At 38.5% G+C, this 17,544-nt stretch overlaps 1 protein-coding gene across 4 annotated transcripts in view; it reads left to right on the top strand.

Annotated features, from left to right (window-relative positions):
* npr3 (natriuretic peptide receptor 3) overlaps nt 1–3,015 on the top strand; it is a 38,859-nt gene extending 35,844 nt beyond the window's left edge. For all 4 annotated transcript variants that reach the window (XM_036599001.1, XM_036598999.1, XM_036598998.1 and 1 more), the window contains exon 8: nt 1,576–3,015. In XM_036599001.1, coding sequence (XP_036454894.1) covers nt 1,576–1,684 — 109 coding nt within the window. In that variant the 3' untranslated portion in view covers nt 1,685–3,015. The remainder of the gene's footprint in view (nt 1–1,575) is intronic.
* The last annotated feature ends 14,529 nt before the right edge of the window (nt 3,016–17,544 follow it).

The raw sequence follows: 17,544 nt of genomic DNA, 5'->3' as shown, positions 1-17,544 counted from the left end.
AAGCTGCCAGAACAGCTTCAGTGCACCTAGAACTATACAGGAGGGATGGAAGAGACCACCACCATTAGGACCACTCTAGCAAAATACCTCCTACAGCAGGGGTCGGCAACATGTGACTCTTTCACTGCCCTGTTGCGGCTCCACGGCAGAATTAGATATTACGTAAAAATAAAATAATCCTCCTTTGCGGTAAAATAAAGCTCTGCTGATTGTTCTAACACAGTTTTAACAATAAATGGTCTTAAATGCTGAAGTTAATGTATAACTGCTATTTCACCCTTTAACCCTGAATGTTAGCGCACAGACTGCTGGTCACCATAGCAACGCTGAAAACAGTCTCACCTAGCTAGTAGCTAATGAAAAGGGCAAAGAGAAAGATTTAAGACGACATCGATAATTTAGAGATGAATGGACTTATTTGCATTTATAAGCACTTCAGCTGGTTTCCTGATACATTTAATCTGCAGTGAGGAGCTGTCAAACTCTAAAAAGTCACAAAGCTGAAGTCAGTTTCTCATTCACCAGCTTCTCGTTTGAATTTTCCCGCTCCACCGTAAATAGTGCAGCAGTAACATTCTGGCGCCTCAGTCACCATCTAAGGTGGAACGGGAAAATTCGAACAAGAAGCTGGAGAATGAGAAGCCTCGTAAAAAGACGTTTCACAAGAAACTATTCCGTTTCCTGAGCTGTAACTGAGCTAAAGCTTACGGCAGAGCAAAGTAAGCCTGCGTTTTCGTTTAGGTTATATTTTTTAGTCTATACTAGGACTTGAGCACAGACTGAGACATATTTACAGCCAAGATGATGAAATGTTACTTCAATAAAATTGACATAAAATACTGTAGCTCCCATGGTGGTTTGATTTTTGCTGAAAGGACAAAATGGCTCTTCTTAACATTTAGGTTGACTCCTGCCCCACAGCATAACAGTGCCACCGGACCCCCTCACTGGAGGGGTCAAACATTTAGGCCTATATTGTTCCCTTGATGTATGCAGTCGCCCACTTGTGGAGAATATGGCGGAGGAAGACTCCCCCACATCTCTGTAGACCAGTGCTTATTGCTCCTCTTAACTTTCAAATGTGCATTTATCTTTATCTGCAACTCTCTCTCTCTTTCTCTCTCTCCCTCTCTCTCCCTCTCTATGTAGTCACTTAATGTGCACTTTTTACAAGAATTTCCAACTGATATGCTGTTGAAACACTAGTACACTAGTTGAGCAGCCTTTGTGACTGTCATCCAAACCCTGTTTCAAAGAAATTAAGATATCTTCCTCTTGATCCAAAATTGAGCTTCCACAGAGCATAAGAGGATGTTAACTGCTTAATTACATCATGCAGTACACCTGTTTGGAATATACATAGTCCTCATTATGTATCTCAACTCTTTTATTCAGGTTTTTTCTTTAATTTGACCCCTCTCTGTTCCTCTTGTGGCTCTTAAACATTTTTAAAAGCTTTAAGTATATCTAAAGCTGCACCTCTATTTTAGAATACTCTAACTTTCTTTTAAAAATGTCCATAAAGAATGAAGATGTTCCAGTCTTAACCAAGATGAACTCTGTTATGTTCCACAGAAAGAATTACAGGATAACCATTGAAAGGAGGACACGACGGGAACCGTGTGACGGAAAGCATCGTCAGTTACGAGAGGACTCCATCAGATCCAACTTCTCAGCAGCGTAGGGTTTGCCAGACAGACCGACAGACGCAAGTGGCAGTGCAGGTCTAGGGAAGCGGTGTGTCAGATGGGTCCAAAGACTAAAACACCGTCCCAGGAGTCCTGAAATATTTAAAAGACATACTGTAGTGTTTTTATCTTGTAAATGTCTCTTGTTCTTGACTTTCGTAAACTCAGGAAAGTTGTATTAATTAAGGAGAGCTGCTTCTAAGGCTTTTTGGGGGGAGGGGGGAAGGAAAGGTCTGTTTTTGTTCAACTACAGGCCTTGTGCTTTTTCAACAAGCTAGCCTTGAAAAGGAATTTGTAAAAGGCCCCTTATTTGTACAGGCTAGTCAACTGAAACCTGTTCCGTTTGGATCAGTACAGACTGGCAACAATGACTTTAGGGGGTATATCAGTGATTCTGAAGAATGGAGAGGAAGTGGTTTGTCGAAGATGGAATGTTTTCCTTCTCATGCCTCATTAAACTAAACGTGAGGGGTGAGAATTCTGCTTTTATTTTGGGGTTTGGTGTAGTTTTTGACAGGAGGATCTGATCTACACAGAAAATGGTGTGAACCATAAGAGGGGATGATATAAAGCTTCTATGTCAGATTACAAGCTCCAAAACTGATACATTCAATGTTATTGGGCAATGAGATCAATTGTACATCTCAGAGATGCAGGCTATGCAAGCCCAAAATCAAATTAGAGGCCAGTCTGTACATTGATATACCTATTGTTGTTGTTATAGGTGTAGAGGATCTTAAAGGAAAATATGGATATGATTAATAACATAATTTTCTCATCAAAAATGTTTTTTGGAAAAAAGCTATGTTTATAAGTAGAATTTATATTGCACATGTACATTTTTGAAAAAATCAAATCATATCTGTATCTAAATTTCCTATGTCAGAAAATGCTCATTAATACTCTATCAGTTTAATTCTGTATTAAAAATATATATATCTATATTTTCCATGTGTCAATTTTAGGTGTTAAAATGTGAGATGCCACATTTAAAGCTGTCTTTAAGGTTTGTGCGAACACATTCTAGGATTTTATTCAAAGATTAGTGTGATGGCAAATGTGTACTGATGTAAGTAAATGTATCTACATAAGATGTGATGTTATTTATTGAGTTTTTTTTTGTAGAACTTTCAGTTTTGTTAGTGTTGATTTTAATATTGTTTTTATTCCTTGTGTGGAACATACAGAATCCTTTTTTAAAGAAAACAAGTTTCTGCCTTTCCAGAGCGTATTTTGCTTGATCATTGTGTACATGGCTTTGTAAACAAACCCAGGCAGAGTTATTTATATTACCAGTACATATTGACCAATAAACAAAATCAAATGACTCACTTGCACATAGAATGTGTTTTTTTCTGTAGTCCTGGACAACAAAAATGTTACAATTTACATAACAAACTTTTCACTGAAAAGTACTTTAGATGTTTTATTCATTTCTTAAGAATTATGTGAACAAGAAGTGAATAAATTGATAAATTCTTCTTTGATATTTGCTCCCCACTTTTAAAATATGACAAATTCTAGATATTCATTTTGTTATAGCCTAATTCTCAATGCTATACTGCTTTGTTAGTCCTATACAGCTTTCTCAAGTTTGATGCCAAAATGAAGTGTTGGATGTCATTGTCATTTCTCAGTTGTCACAAATTTTAAACTCAAGTCAAGTTAAGTCAAATTTATTTGTATAGCGCTTTTTACAACTGATGTCGCAAAGCAGCTTCACAGAAATCCATTAAGGACAAAGTTTTAACATGAAATGTAAATCCTCCAGGTGAGCAACCCAGGGGCGACAGTGGCAAGGAAGAGCTCCCTCAGAGCTGGGGAAGAAACCCTGGGAGGAACCAAGGCTCACAACTCACAGTAATACTACTACTATTAATATTAATAGTAGTAGTAGTAGTAGTAGTAGTAGTTAGGAGTCCATGAAAACTTCAGTGTAGAGTGGGCAGCTAGTCCAAGGCAAGTGGCGGTAGCTGGGCAAGTGGCGGTGACTGGGGCGTGGGCAACTGGTCTGAAGCGGGTAGCAGGAGAGCTCCACAGACAATCATCCATCAGTGTCCAGCCGGAAAAAGGAAAAAAGCAGCAGAATCTCAGCTTCCCAGCATCCTTTTGCTTTTGTTGTTTTTTTGCTCATTAGCTCTTATAGTCTTTTTTCTTGATCTTCACTTTCCAAACATCATGAATTCTATTAATTTTATTGTAACTTGATTCTTTTTTTTTTAGTCAATTTAGAATCTTCTGCTGTGTTTACGTACACACATTAGCAACCACCTGGGATAAGAGCAACAGCCTAACAACACCTTAGCAACCACCTGGGATACTGCAGCAAAAGCCTAGCAACTCCTTAGCAACCACCTGAGATAACATATTTATTGGCCAAGCAACACCTTAGCAACCACTTGGGATAACAGCAATAGCCTAACAACACCTTAGCAACCACCTGGGATACTGCAGCAAAAGTCTAGCAACACCTTAGCAACCACCTGGGATAACATAACAGTCTACCAACACCTTAGCAACAACACTGGGCCTCATTCACCAACCGTTCTTAAGAAACTTCTTAAATCCCACCTACACAGTTTACACAAAGACTCTGACATCCACCAACATGTTCTTATTCGGGATTTATCCTTAGGTAAGAACAGAATCTACTAAGAATTAGGAAGAATCTTCTAAAAGACATCTGTTGAAGCGACAATTGTCAGTGTAATGTCAAGGAGTAAGTATATATTATCAAGTCATATAATGAAAATGCTTCTGATTCTTCTTTAGAGGCAAGTCCTTTAACCAATGGTGCAGAAATAATTATGAGCGTTTGAATATGGTTCCTCTTCAGAGGGTCAGAGCGCTGTACAGACGCCATGGCAGAAACGGCAGGTTAGAGATTCCTCATGGACCTGAGACAGGGTGTGCGTAAATGATCCCGGGGTGCTGAGACACTGTGAGCTGATTCCTTGGACAGATTAACACTGCCGGCGAAACAGATCCACTGTGAACACAGGTAGAAATGTAACAGCTACCTTGCAGTATTTAAACTATGACTGACTAGGAACAGTCATATTCAAAAGTTTGGGCACCTTTGGGGAAATGACATGTTTTGTTGATTTTCTAAGTGAAATAAGTTACACATCCTGTACAGAGAACACACTTCTGAACATTCTAATACACAATTACTGTTTATTTACTGAATTTAGTTTATTGGGGAAAAGTTAACTCAGCAAATCAATGTGCAGAACAATGTCACATTTAAGTTTGTTCCCTGGAGAGAATGTTTACTTGTTTTCAACAAAACATAATTTAACCAGGGTTGTTCAAACTTTGCATTCAGCTGTACAAGTTGAGCACAAGCACAACAGCGCCACACTGAGCTGTAATTGTAGCAAGTAAAATATGCATAATGTATGAAAACTTTGTGACTAATAGTGATTTTAAGGAGTTGAAGGGGAATTCCACCAATATTTCAAAATGTCTGGATAATTAAGTCCTTGAGATGCAAACAAAGTCATTCAGAATGGTTTGACGTGAAATGCTTCATTATAGAGAAACTTACAGGCTCAGATTTTCTTCACCGTGGTGCTGTTAGGAACCAGGGGTCACAATGTCTAAAACACAAATATAGCCATTTTATTTACTATCCAGAACCACCAGTTAACCTACACATGTCTCCTGAGTTTTTATATGGAAAGATGATGATGGTAAAATAGAGGAAAATCTGGAAAAATAAGATTTCTTTGGGGACTATTTTGCCTTACATTGCCCTGCATGTACCTCTCCGCTATGAATAAATTTAAATAAATGGACTTAAATGAATTTTAAGCCAAAGCTTTATCACAAACTATCATAAAACATCAGGCAGCATATTCATAACCATTTCATGTGATCACTTTCTGTGAGGGAGCTTTCACAGGTGGACGTCTGGTTCCTCTCACCATCACTGAAAAATTCTGAATTGGTAAGTTTCTCTGGAACAGAGCAGTTTACACCAAACTACCTTGAATGACTTTGTTTACATCTTACCCATTTAACTTAATTTTTTTGAAAAATCAGTGGATTTCCCCTATAAATTCTGATAAATGAGAATATAAAGCTGGCTGTTTTAATTTAAAATGGTCAAAAATCAAGCAGACCAATGGTTTTGATTTGGACTACATCTACCTGGATAAACATTACAGAAAAATAAAACTTTTATTTCTACAGGGTTAAAAATGCAGTGAAATGAATACAATGCAGGCACTTTAGTTCAGTAGTGCAGCATCACCTAATCATCTTGTTCTTCCAAAAAAACAATATGCAGTCCTATGCAAAAGTTTGGGTGCCTCGATCAAATTGCATTTTTTGAAATGAAAAGTGAACACTTCTACAGATAACACACTTCTGCACATTTTAATATTTATTTACCTACCGATACTGACATGAGTTCTGCTTCATCGCGCATCCCTGCTAAAAAGCTGCACTATGTAGGTTTTGGGGATTTGGAGACCTCTCTGGTGGAAATGTGTTATTGCACACACCGTGCAGAAGATTTTGGAACATCGGTTATGCTTCGGGCGTCTTTCGCTAGTGGATGAATCTGATGATTGTGAGCGCTTTGAAAGAGTAATCAAGGAGAACTCAGTGAAGGACGTGTCTCCCAAGGATGTAAAAGAACTATCTACTAGTGTCATCATATTTTTTATCAATAATAATGTGGATATTGTATTTGAGACCTAAATATGTAGACTGACCTTCTTTTTGAGCCTGTGTGCGTGACCTTAATGCATAAAGACATATGAAGTGGTGCGCAAAACTCCTGCGAAATCCAACCGAATGCCTCTACTGAATGATATTTATTTTAGGCCTAACAGGGTAATTTGCAGCAGAGCAAGCAGACCATATTCTAGTGTTTTTTTCCTTCTGACTCAGTAACACTACTTCTTTCAGTTCTATAATCTTATATAGTGCAGCTTTATATTAGATATGTTAGATGGGCTGTCATTTCTAATTTGTCACATTGCTTAAACTCAAACTGCAGAAACTCACAGTATCTTTAATGAAGGCCTATTTGTGTTACAATATGTTATCCTCATGCTAAAGTTTCAGTTTGAATGTGTTTTACTTACTTTTGTTAGGCATATTTGAATTGTGTTTTGGGTTCACCTCTGGCTGTAGCTTGTAATAGAAGCTAGCAGGCTGTGGCTGTCAGCTAAGCGGTCTCATTTCAGAGATGTGTGTTGGTTACAATATAAAACAAGCCAGTAAATATTTGTGTTTTATCAACGTTATATCTGCTGATGTATATTAATCTGCAGGACCTTGATATTGGACAATAGTATCGGCTAATCGATATATCAGTCAGGCCATAATACATATTGCGGATATAAAGTGTACGCTTCACTGTATGTGGTGTAAGCCTGGCTGTACAAGGCAAGCTGAATTTCACCTCTGATCCAGTTGGACAGTCACTGCCTAAAATAACTGCTACATTCAAATGAATCTTAAACCGAAATCCACACAAACCACCTGGTTGCTAAGCATCTTGAGGTCTTCCTACAGCCTCTTAACTACTGCTATCAAGACCACCGTTTGTACCTCACTGCACAAAATTCTGAACTTCCCAATTTCAGACACCGACATGCTGATATAAACACATTCATATTGTTAGACTAAAGTGTGAGTTTGATAAGAGTAGCACAAGTAACACAGTATTTAAACAGACACAACAGCCAAAATGAAAAAATAACCATTACTATCTGTTGTAAACATGCTACTCACATCCTACAGTGGTGAGGCAGCAGACTCTAGAGAGAGATTTTCCAGTTTAAAGACTCGGAAAACCAACTTCTGGTGATGTATCTTGGGAGGACCTTTTGAAAGAATACAAGCGCTTTGGGGCAGATATATATTTTTCCGCTAGCTGGCTAATGGAGAAGGAAACCACTTCTATATTTATTAGTCTCTATATCAGTGGCTATGCTAGCAGTCAGGATTTCTTCATCACCTTGGGGGTATTCCCAATGGCTGTATGATGTATTTGACCCCTACAGAAATCTGATGTATGGCAACATAGGGATTTAAAATATATGCCATATTTGTCACATATATGGATTCTATGCAACTTCTATTTTTCACATATGGGCCTATGTGTGACATGCCAACTCATTTGAAATTGGCCATTTTCATATATGGGACAGATATTTCAGCCATGTATCAACATATACAAACATGTATGTGTAAAATATATATTTAACAATATATGATAGACAACATTAGGCATATACTACTATATATCGCTGTTGTCTGAAGAAAACCTCGTATCTCCAAAATGATAACTTTACAAGAAAAGGAAAAAAGCCTTCTTTACTTTTAATGTAAGTCAATGGAACCAGATGAATTTCCAAGACATTTTGGGCTGTTTTTTTGGTCCATTCTTAATGACATTTACACACAGTGTAAAGAGTAATAGGCATTTTCAAACTATTTAAAAAACTGAAACACGGAAATTCGAGGTTTTCTTCCGACAGAAGCGAGAGATATATATGATCGATATATTATACGTAAATATGCAATTTTTGATACTTACATATATGTACACAACATATGTGTCGATACTATAGCATTCCACTATCTGTTCATTCAGCCGTGGACACACACAGCCTCCTGGGAAAGAGCTGCAGGCGCGGTAGGAAAGTCTTTAATTGGTAAATAATTGGTGTTATGGATGTTATTACTGCACATACATGTTGCAGGTGATGTTCTGTGCTGGACTGTTGGGGTTGGCTGGCAGGTTTGTGTTTCTAGCATCATCTGGAGGCTGTGAATGGTCACCTGCCCTGCTTCTCAGCCATTCAGCGAGCGCTGGGTGGCAAGAATTCCACCGCTGCTGGTTAAATGAAAGAGCCTTTCCTGAAAGCGCTATGTTTTCATGTCTTCTTCTTTGTCACAATGTATTTTGAAGTATATGCCTGACCCTTCATGATACATGTCCATCAAGTCCAAGAAACACAAAAAGAGAGAGCAAAGAGTTTGTCACTAAACTCCCAAAGCTATCTTTGTTTTTCAGTCAGAACAGAGCACTGCACAGGCTCAGCAGTGTATAATGCTAGTGTTAATGTCAGTATAGACAGATCCAGTGCTGGGATAATTGCTCCAAAACAGGGTCCCATTACAAAGTACTACTCACATCTATCAAAATGACATAGGATTTAATTACTTATTAGTAATCTCATTACTCATTACTTCTACTTTACTCTGTACCAAGTTATCTCTCTATTTTGTCAAATCATTTTGCTTATTTCAAGCATATTTCTTAAAACAAGCAAAATCATCTGCTGATATAGTGAGATAATAACATCAATACCTCAGTAAAATTAATTAAGTAAAAATACAAATTGTTACTTACAATTTTTACAAATTTCTACAAATAAGTCAAATAATCTTAAAATGAGAAATATTACATATATTGACTAGATTTAATAATTTCAATTGCCAATATATAATTTTCTGCAGTGTAGATGATGGTGCCACTCAGGTACTCAGATGGCCCATGTAGTGATTTCCACTGCAGAACTGTGTCTGTTTTTAATGCAGTGCAGCCTGAGGGCCCAAAGATCACGGCCAGCCAGTATTGGTTTTCGGCCTTGTCTTTTGCATACAGAGATTTCTCTGGATTCTCTGAATCTTTTAATGGTTTTATGTACTGTAGATGATTAAATTCCCACAATCTTTGCTATTTTACGTTGAGAACCTAATTAAATAATATGCATATCATTGCATTCTGTTTTTATTCACATTTTATACAGTGTCCCAACTTTTTTGGATTTTGTACATGACTAATGATTATAAAGCTAGTCAGACAGAACTTGTTAGCATAATACGCAATCACAGTTGACTTTTGATAGTTAACTGCCTTAGCACTGCTGAAGGGACTCAGTACATATTCATTTGCCTGTTCGCTGAGCAAATTGGCCTATCACAGCAAGACTTTCACCACAAAGTGCAAATGATGCTTTATTAATGATGGCTGACTGATGGCTAATGACGGCTGACGGATGACTGGTTGACCGTCTCACCTTCCACAGCTGGGGTGGCCAAAAGGGTGGCCGTGCTTGAAGCTGGCATGGCTGCGCCTAGCCACCACAACCTTTGGCTGGTTGAGAGCAGTTTTGAGCAGTAATTTGGTAAGTGGCAGAAAACAAACTAACTAATGTTAGTTTAGCTCTTGCTGTGAGAATAAATGGTAGCAGCGCCCTAATCTTTATCTTATCCTTATCCCTGTTTTCAGTCGCAGGTGTGTGGGGGAAGAAGGGCACGGATATGGATTAATGATTAATGATGCCACATAGAATTGCAAATAAAGAGTATTGCAAGAGATGAGAGGCTAAATACATATACATGAGCCTAAGGTCACCATACTTAAGGGATATAAGCCTCCCAGCATGGAGCTGTAGAACAGTGGTACTGCATTCTTTGGAGCTTGCAGTTCTCAATATCAATAAATCAATAAAATCAATAAGCTGCACATGAGCTTAATCACGATGCTTTTGTGCAGCGTTGGGGGTAAAGCATGACCTTTTTTCTATAATGAAGTACTGTAAAGAGTCACAGTCTTGGTTCAGTCACATTACAGTTACTGACCTAATAAGATTTCTGTTACTTGCATTAATCTTGTGTCTCTAAGAGAACAATATTAGCACATTTGCTGAAGAAAATGCAGCGTGATTGTGCAGCTTAAGCAGTTCCAATGTGGTTGCTAGGGTACTCTAGGTGGTTACTAAGGTGTTGCTAACCAGTTGTTATGCTGTCCCAGGTGGTTGCTAAGGTATTGCTAAGTGATTGCTATGGTATCCCAGGTAGTTTCTATGGTGTTGCTAGGCTGTTGCTAATGTATTCCAGATGGCTGCTAGTATTTTGCTAGGCTGTTGGTAGGACACTGCTTGGTGGTTGCTATGGTATTCTACGTGGTTGTTTGGGTGTTGTTAGGCAGTTGCTAGGGCGTTGCTAGGCTGTTGCTTAGGTTTCCCAGGTGGTTGTTTGGATGTTGCTAGGTGGTTACTGTGGTATCCCCAGTGGTTGCTAAGGAGTTGCTACGGTGTTGTATGGTATTCCAAGTGGTTGCTAGAGTGTTCTAAGGCGGTTACAATGGTATCCCATGTAGTTGCTAGGGTGTTGCTAGGTGGTTGCTACGGTACCCCAGATGACTGCTAAAGTTTGATAGATGGTTACTGTATATTGCAGGTGGTTGCTAAGGTGTTGCTTGGCAGTTGCTATGGTATCCCAGATGGTTGCTAGGGTGTTGCTAGGTGGTTACTGGTGGTTGACATTATGTCCGACATGGTTGATCGGGTGTGGTTAATGAACTTCTTCATATAAGCCGAGTGCCCAAACCTTTGCTCCACATTCATTCCTATGAAACAAAACGTCACTTAACATCGAGTATACAAAAACCATACATCAAAGCGTGGGAATGAGATAATTAAGTTGTGGCCATGACTTAGTAAGGCGTGGGAATGAGATCCTAATGTGTGGCCATGACATAGTAATGCATGGGTATAAGATACTTAAGCTTTGACCACAGATTAATAAGGCATTAATAAGGCGTTAATATGGCGAAGCCATGACTTGTTCCCATGACTTGCTAAGTTGTGGCCATACATTAGGATCTCGTTCCCATGTGTTAATACGGTGTGGCCATGCATTATTTTATTTATACAGGAGGTCATCAGCAGGGCTCCATAGTAACCCATTACAGTTTGAGAGAAGTAATTAACAATTTTAGTAGTTGATGAAATATGGTCATTTCCTTGCACAGCAGGAAAAAAAAACCAATTTGGATCTCATTCTGGTCACATGGCCATGGATCAGATATGTATCCAATCCAGGACTCCATATCATCACTCAAACAAAGTATAAATAGAATGCATTTTTATTGTCCATGTACGATTATGTAATCAGAAATGCGCCTGCCAAGTGCTGACTAGCAGGTGTGAGAATAAACAAAGGCAGAAAAGTTGGAGGATTTGTGAGGCTGGAGTTATTCTCAGACCAAGAGGCCTTTTTCACATTTTTTCACAGTTTTTTTTCTGCTGGAAGTACTGCTGTGTTACGCTGGGTTTCTGCTAAAACGAGAACAATAACAATGCTCAGATTTGGACAAAATGCTGTCTTAAATGTATTTAGCAATGTGTTCCATTACAAAACGTAAAATGTAATGAAGTCAGAATACATTTAGAATACATCTTTGTAAGGCACATGGGAAAAATATATATTTATCTATTTACTTTACTTACTTAACTATATATTTATTTATTTACTTAACTCTCACTGTTCCTCTCTGTTACTGGTTGTCAGTTTTCTTCATGTAATTATTTTGTTAATAAAAAAAATTGCTTATCATTTAAATGAAATCCCCAAAATTCTCTTTTTTTTTCTCTTATTGCCTGCTTCAGTCCACTGCTGCTCCCACAAACCCCTGAGCAGGAGTCCAGTATAAAACAGATGCTAAACTTATCACTAGTAGTACACATGTCCACTGAGGAGATTATGCATTCCAATCACCCTCGCACTTCCCTGCAAGGTGGGCTGCACAGGATATTCAGACATTTTAAGGGTGATTCCAAACCACATGGAGTGAAAAAGTTCTGTTGGAAGGGAACTTCAAACTGCACAGGGAGTAGTGAACAGCAGTTTATCACTTCACAGGAAGCTGCAGGAAAGTTTACCCATCAGTCATTGCAGGTCTTATGAAGGTGCTGCAGGATGTTTCAAATGAAGGTATTTAGCAAGTGTTCCCTTAACCGACATCCAGCTCTCAAGTGTGTAGGGAACATAACAGTACTGCTTAGGGTAGAATAGAATGCAATAGAATGCAGCTTATTACTTTGATCATAATGCTGAGATTAATAACTGATCATCACATTGATTTATCAGTCTACTCAGGCTTTAGTAGGAACTTAAGTGTTTGTAAAGAAGCTGTCAATTTAATTGTGCATGTTTGCTATACATTAACACCTAGCTTTTCATGTGGTCAGGTGAAATCCGAACATGATCCAATCACCAAAAATGCGTGTTGATGCAAGGTGTAAACAGACCCTATTGTATGGGCTCCTGAATCGGACACATATCCGATTCTGATTCTAAAGACGTTAATAGATATAACACTGATTAACATCAGGCCTGAACTCATTTTACACTTAGATTTAATGGACACATCCCTAGATGTGACAGTGTAGAGGTAAAACAGATGTCTGTTTATTTTAAAGACTTTAGACTTATACCTTTCTTGACCTCACAAATGCTCTTCTGGATGAATGAGCAAAAATTCCCACAGATACTCTCCAAAATGTTGCAGAAAGCTTCCCAAAAGAGTGGAAGCTGTTATAGCTGCAAAGGAGGGACCAAGTCCATACTGATGCCAATGGATTTAGAACGGGTTGTCATAAAGGCTACTGCAGGCGTAATGTGTAGGTGTCCCAAAACTTTTGTCCATATAGTGTATGTATTATATGCTTTTCGAATAATGCCTTAAATTTAGATGGCCATGTTATATGCTGCAGTTAAAAGTATCTTATATCAAAGCTTAATAGTTTTTAAAAGCACACTCCAGAGCAGAATACTTAAATGAACAATGTCATCATTCAAATTCATCATTCAACAGCTGTGGGGGGGGCTGCCTGTGTACAGGGCAGCATGACATGATAAATAATATTTTAATGTCCATAATTCACAAATGAGGCAGTGCCCTATAAAGTGAGAGAAATGGCTGCAACATAAAGGTAGTGAACGTGATGTGTGAGTGTGGGCAATTTTTCCCCACCTGATTCTGCTGCTCTAGAACATCGAGAGAGAGTTCATTTCAGCATGCACAAGCTTATGCTGTGTATGTTTGAGTCCATGGCAAAAGCACAGAGTTTGGGAAAAAGAGAAAGTGCAGCTGCTAATTAGAGATAAAATAAATGTAACAGAATTAAAATAAATCATAGGTTATTACACAGAAATGTTTTTGCTTTCAAGTAGGCTAGTCTTTGTTTATCCAAAACTGCTAATTTCTGCTACCACCCCAAGGACATTTGCAGTGTTGTTAGCGCAAGCAACTGGTGTTGTATATTTTTGATGGCAACACAGACATTTAAAGGTTTTAACATGTGTATGACAATTAAGATGTACACAAGTACAAATTCATTACAGTTTACCTTCTGTGAAGGTTTGAGTTTGAAGTCTGTCTCTGAACACTACGGAGGAAGCCACTGTACAGAGGTGAGTGAGTGTGCGTTACAAGCCAGGTCTATTAAATTAGATGTTTTTATGTTTTTATAACAGAAAAGCTCTGGAAGTATAGACTTCTGTGGGAAGCCCTGAACTAATATTCTGTCACCTCGCTTGTTAACCATTTCTAAAGAAGCACTCCTGAAAATGCAAGCAGTAAATGGGCCATTAACCAGAGGTGCGAACTCAAGCCACATGACTCATGAGGCAGGCTTGAAAAACAAAATTGATGACTTCAGACATAATCAAAAAGACCTGTAACTTGAGTACGATCTTGAGACCCATCATAACCTTGCAGAAGATAAAACAATGCAGTTGTCTCTGCAAACTAGCACAACCTATACTAATGCACACCAGCACTGGACTCTGGAGCAGTGGAAATGTGTTGTCTGGAGTGATGAATCACAGTCCATCTGGCAGATGAATTTGGGTTAGGCAGATATCAGGAGAATGCTACCTGCTTCAGTGCATAGCGCCAACTGTAAAGTTTGGTCTGGGCCTGTTTTTTGTGGTTTGGGCTGGGCTGCTTACTTCCAGTGAAGGGAAATCTTAATGGCACGGCATGAAATGACACACTAGAGAGTTGTTGTAAGAAATGTGTTTGCTAAGTTTGGTGTGGAAGAGCTTGACAGGCCTGTGCAGAGCCCTGATCTTAACCCCATCAAACCCCTGTTAGATTAACCGGATTGCCGACTGTGAGCCAGGCCTCACTAATGCTCATGTGGCCAAATGAACAAGAATCGCCACTTCCATGTTCAAAAGTCGAGTGGATTCCCAGACGAATGAAGGCTGTCATAGCAGAAAAGGGGGTATCAGCTTCAGATTAATGGCCATAGTTTTGGAAGGAGATATTTAACAAGTACATATGGATGTGATGTTCAGGTGTCCTCATACTTTTGTTTTGATTTGAGACTAGCCAGTGGTTGAATTCTTGTCAGGAACTGTCCAGGAACCGAGCGGAACTTTACTTGAGGATTCCATGATTAGCACTGGTAATTAAGTTTAATAACACTAATAACGACAGTGTTGCCAGATGGACTGTTTTTCTTCACATAATAGATAAGATGAACGCATTATTAGGAAGCTACCATAAATGATTAAATGTTGATTAGCATTGTTCATTTGCTTTCTGAGGTCGTTCACTCTGTCATTCTCTCTAAACATCTCCCTGACGTTTTAAGTAGGAACCATTAGCCTATTATTTTTATTCCCCAACAGGGCTCATTAACAGGGCTTAACCATACAACAATCGTAGACAAGAAGACATGACAACAACACGAGAGTTGACCAGACAGAGAGGCAGATTCAGAGGTACACATAGACGTATCTATTTTGTCTCAACCTCCTACACATTATTTGTAGACTTGGTGCTCAGTGGTGATATGAGAATGTCTAAATGCCTATTTAAAAAAGTGTAATAGTATTACAGAAAGAAACGAAAAATGCATACAAATACATGTCACTGCCGTGTTGCTATTACTGCTGTGCTAAGAATAGCAATAGCTGGGCTGCAGGTCAATAATTGTAACCCAGTGAAGTGCATCTATATGGTAGTTGTGGCTTATAAAACGGCCAGTGAGTGTAGATACAAGATAAGACGACAAGTATTGTTGTGTGACATGAATGTTGGTGTACCAGTGTAGACAATGTATTGCCCAGCACTAGGGGTTGGATCTTGGATATCATCAGTACTTAAAGAACATTGACAAACTACATGTTTCTATACAAAGTTAGCATAATTAACCCCTTAACATTCCAGGCTTAGTACATACTAAGGCTTATTATTCATTTACTGCAGGGACTTCAATGCCAAATAATGGAGCTTTTCTTATTATTATTATTATTATTATTATTATTATTAGTGTAGTAGTATTTTTTATATGTGCCACTACAGGTTCTGTTTGTGTGTCCCAACTTAGTAATTTTGTAATGCATATTGTGATGCATATTATGTATCATAAAAATGTTGCGAAGTATTGTGATATATTCTTTTTGCCATATTGCCCATCCCAACACAGCACTAATTACTGCTAAAAGTGTTAAAACAACACAAAGTCAATGCTGCTACCCCAACACAGTTTAGCACGCAAAGGCTATCAGTCAGTAGAGGAAACAGAGGAGCATCCTCCCCAAAATAGTAAACACAAAAGAAATTTATTCATCACATAAAATTCATGAAAAATACCTTTGAACACATTTGATCAGTTTGATGTCGATAAACCTTTATAAAAATGTAAAATCATTTCTGATGTAGAAAAACAGAGGAGCTGCATATGGTTTAACACAGCAGCACAGAGCACAAGAACGCACATCCTTTTTTGAGCTGCTCTCAGTCATCTTCCTTTTCTGTTCAAGTTCCTCTGTTAGGGAAGCGGGAAAATTATGTTTTAAGGGAGGTCATCCTCCCTTGACCAGTCATCTATCTTTAATAAAATGGTGTTGGTCTGCACAGTGAATAACAGAGCACAGTTCTGCAACAAAACTCACTCTCAACACACTCTCTTCACACATCTCCCAATAGACCATAAAGGGGTGTGAAATGTGTTGCGCTGGTCTGAGTGGATCAGACACAGCAGTGCTGCTTGTAATTGTAGAACTACAATGTGCACCTATATAGTAAGTGGAGCTGATAAAATGGACAATGAGCTTCTTTGTGGAAAAGAAAACATTTCTGACAACGAAGGATTTAATGACATCACTGTCAAGTTTCATCACCTCCTGCCTTTGGTCACAGCCACATTGGAGCAACTATTCTGAGCATGTGTCTGCTGGACTGCACTGGACTCCACTGTCTTAACAACCAAGAGAACCATCCAGACTTCACCCAGTTGCTTTCCTCTCTATAAAATTACAATGTGGGCAACTGGGAACTTGGCATCAGACTGACTCTGGAGGAGTGGGCATAATTGTTGATTTGTTCATCATACACGTGGTCCATTACAACCTTGAGTAAAATCAGGAGGGCTCACTACTTACCAAGACAGGTGTGCCCTTTTCTTTACTTGCTTTCAGTTTACCATATCATACAAACCTGGTTTGAAGAATATCAAGGCTTATGTATTTTCTCACATCTGAGTCCAGTGACTATGCTCTGTCTTCTGGTTTTGTCGTTTCAGATGAAGGGGCCGTTTGACTGTTGACTGACTAAAGACAGCCCGTTTTACTCCATGTAAAGGCAGGAAGTTGTCAAACAAAATCAGACCCTCATGAAACAAAGTGTTATTAGGTGGCCATTGGGAAATGCTGTCTATTAGAAAAACCTCTTGATTAACTTTTAAAGACAGACTGACAGACACAATTCTATCTAGCAATGCGGCTGTAAATTGTACCGAAAAGCTTATTGTTGTCACAGTAGTGTTGGTGTCTAGTTTGCATTTAGTTTAATAAACAAATGTTAAGATTTATTTTTTTAATATTTTGCTATTGTTTAAATTGCTTTTTTAAACAGCAGGTTAATTTGCCATATGACAAAAGAGAAAGCCCAGCTCTGTACAATATAAATTTTCACACATCAGTATCATATCTAACTATGAGTAGATTTGACCAATAGTTAAAACAGATATTTGATGGTGCATTTATGCGAGAAGAGCAGAATGTTTAAGCGACGCTGGGCTTT

This window comes from Colossoma macropomum, unplaced genomic scaffold, assembly GCF_904425465.1.
Source record: "Colossoma macropomum unplaced genomic scaffold, Colossoma_macropomum, whole genome shotgun sequence".
NCBI lineage: Eukaryota > Metazoa > Chordata > Actinopteri > Characiformes > Serrasalmidae > Colossoma > Colossoma macropomum.
The sequence above is the reverse complement of the archived record's forward strand: the minus strand, read 5'-3'. Positions and strand labels throughout refer to the sequence as shown.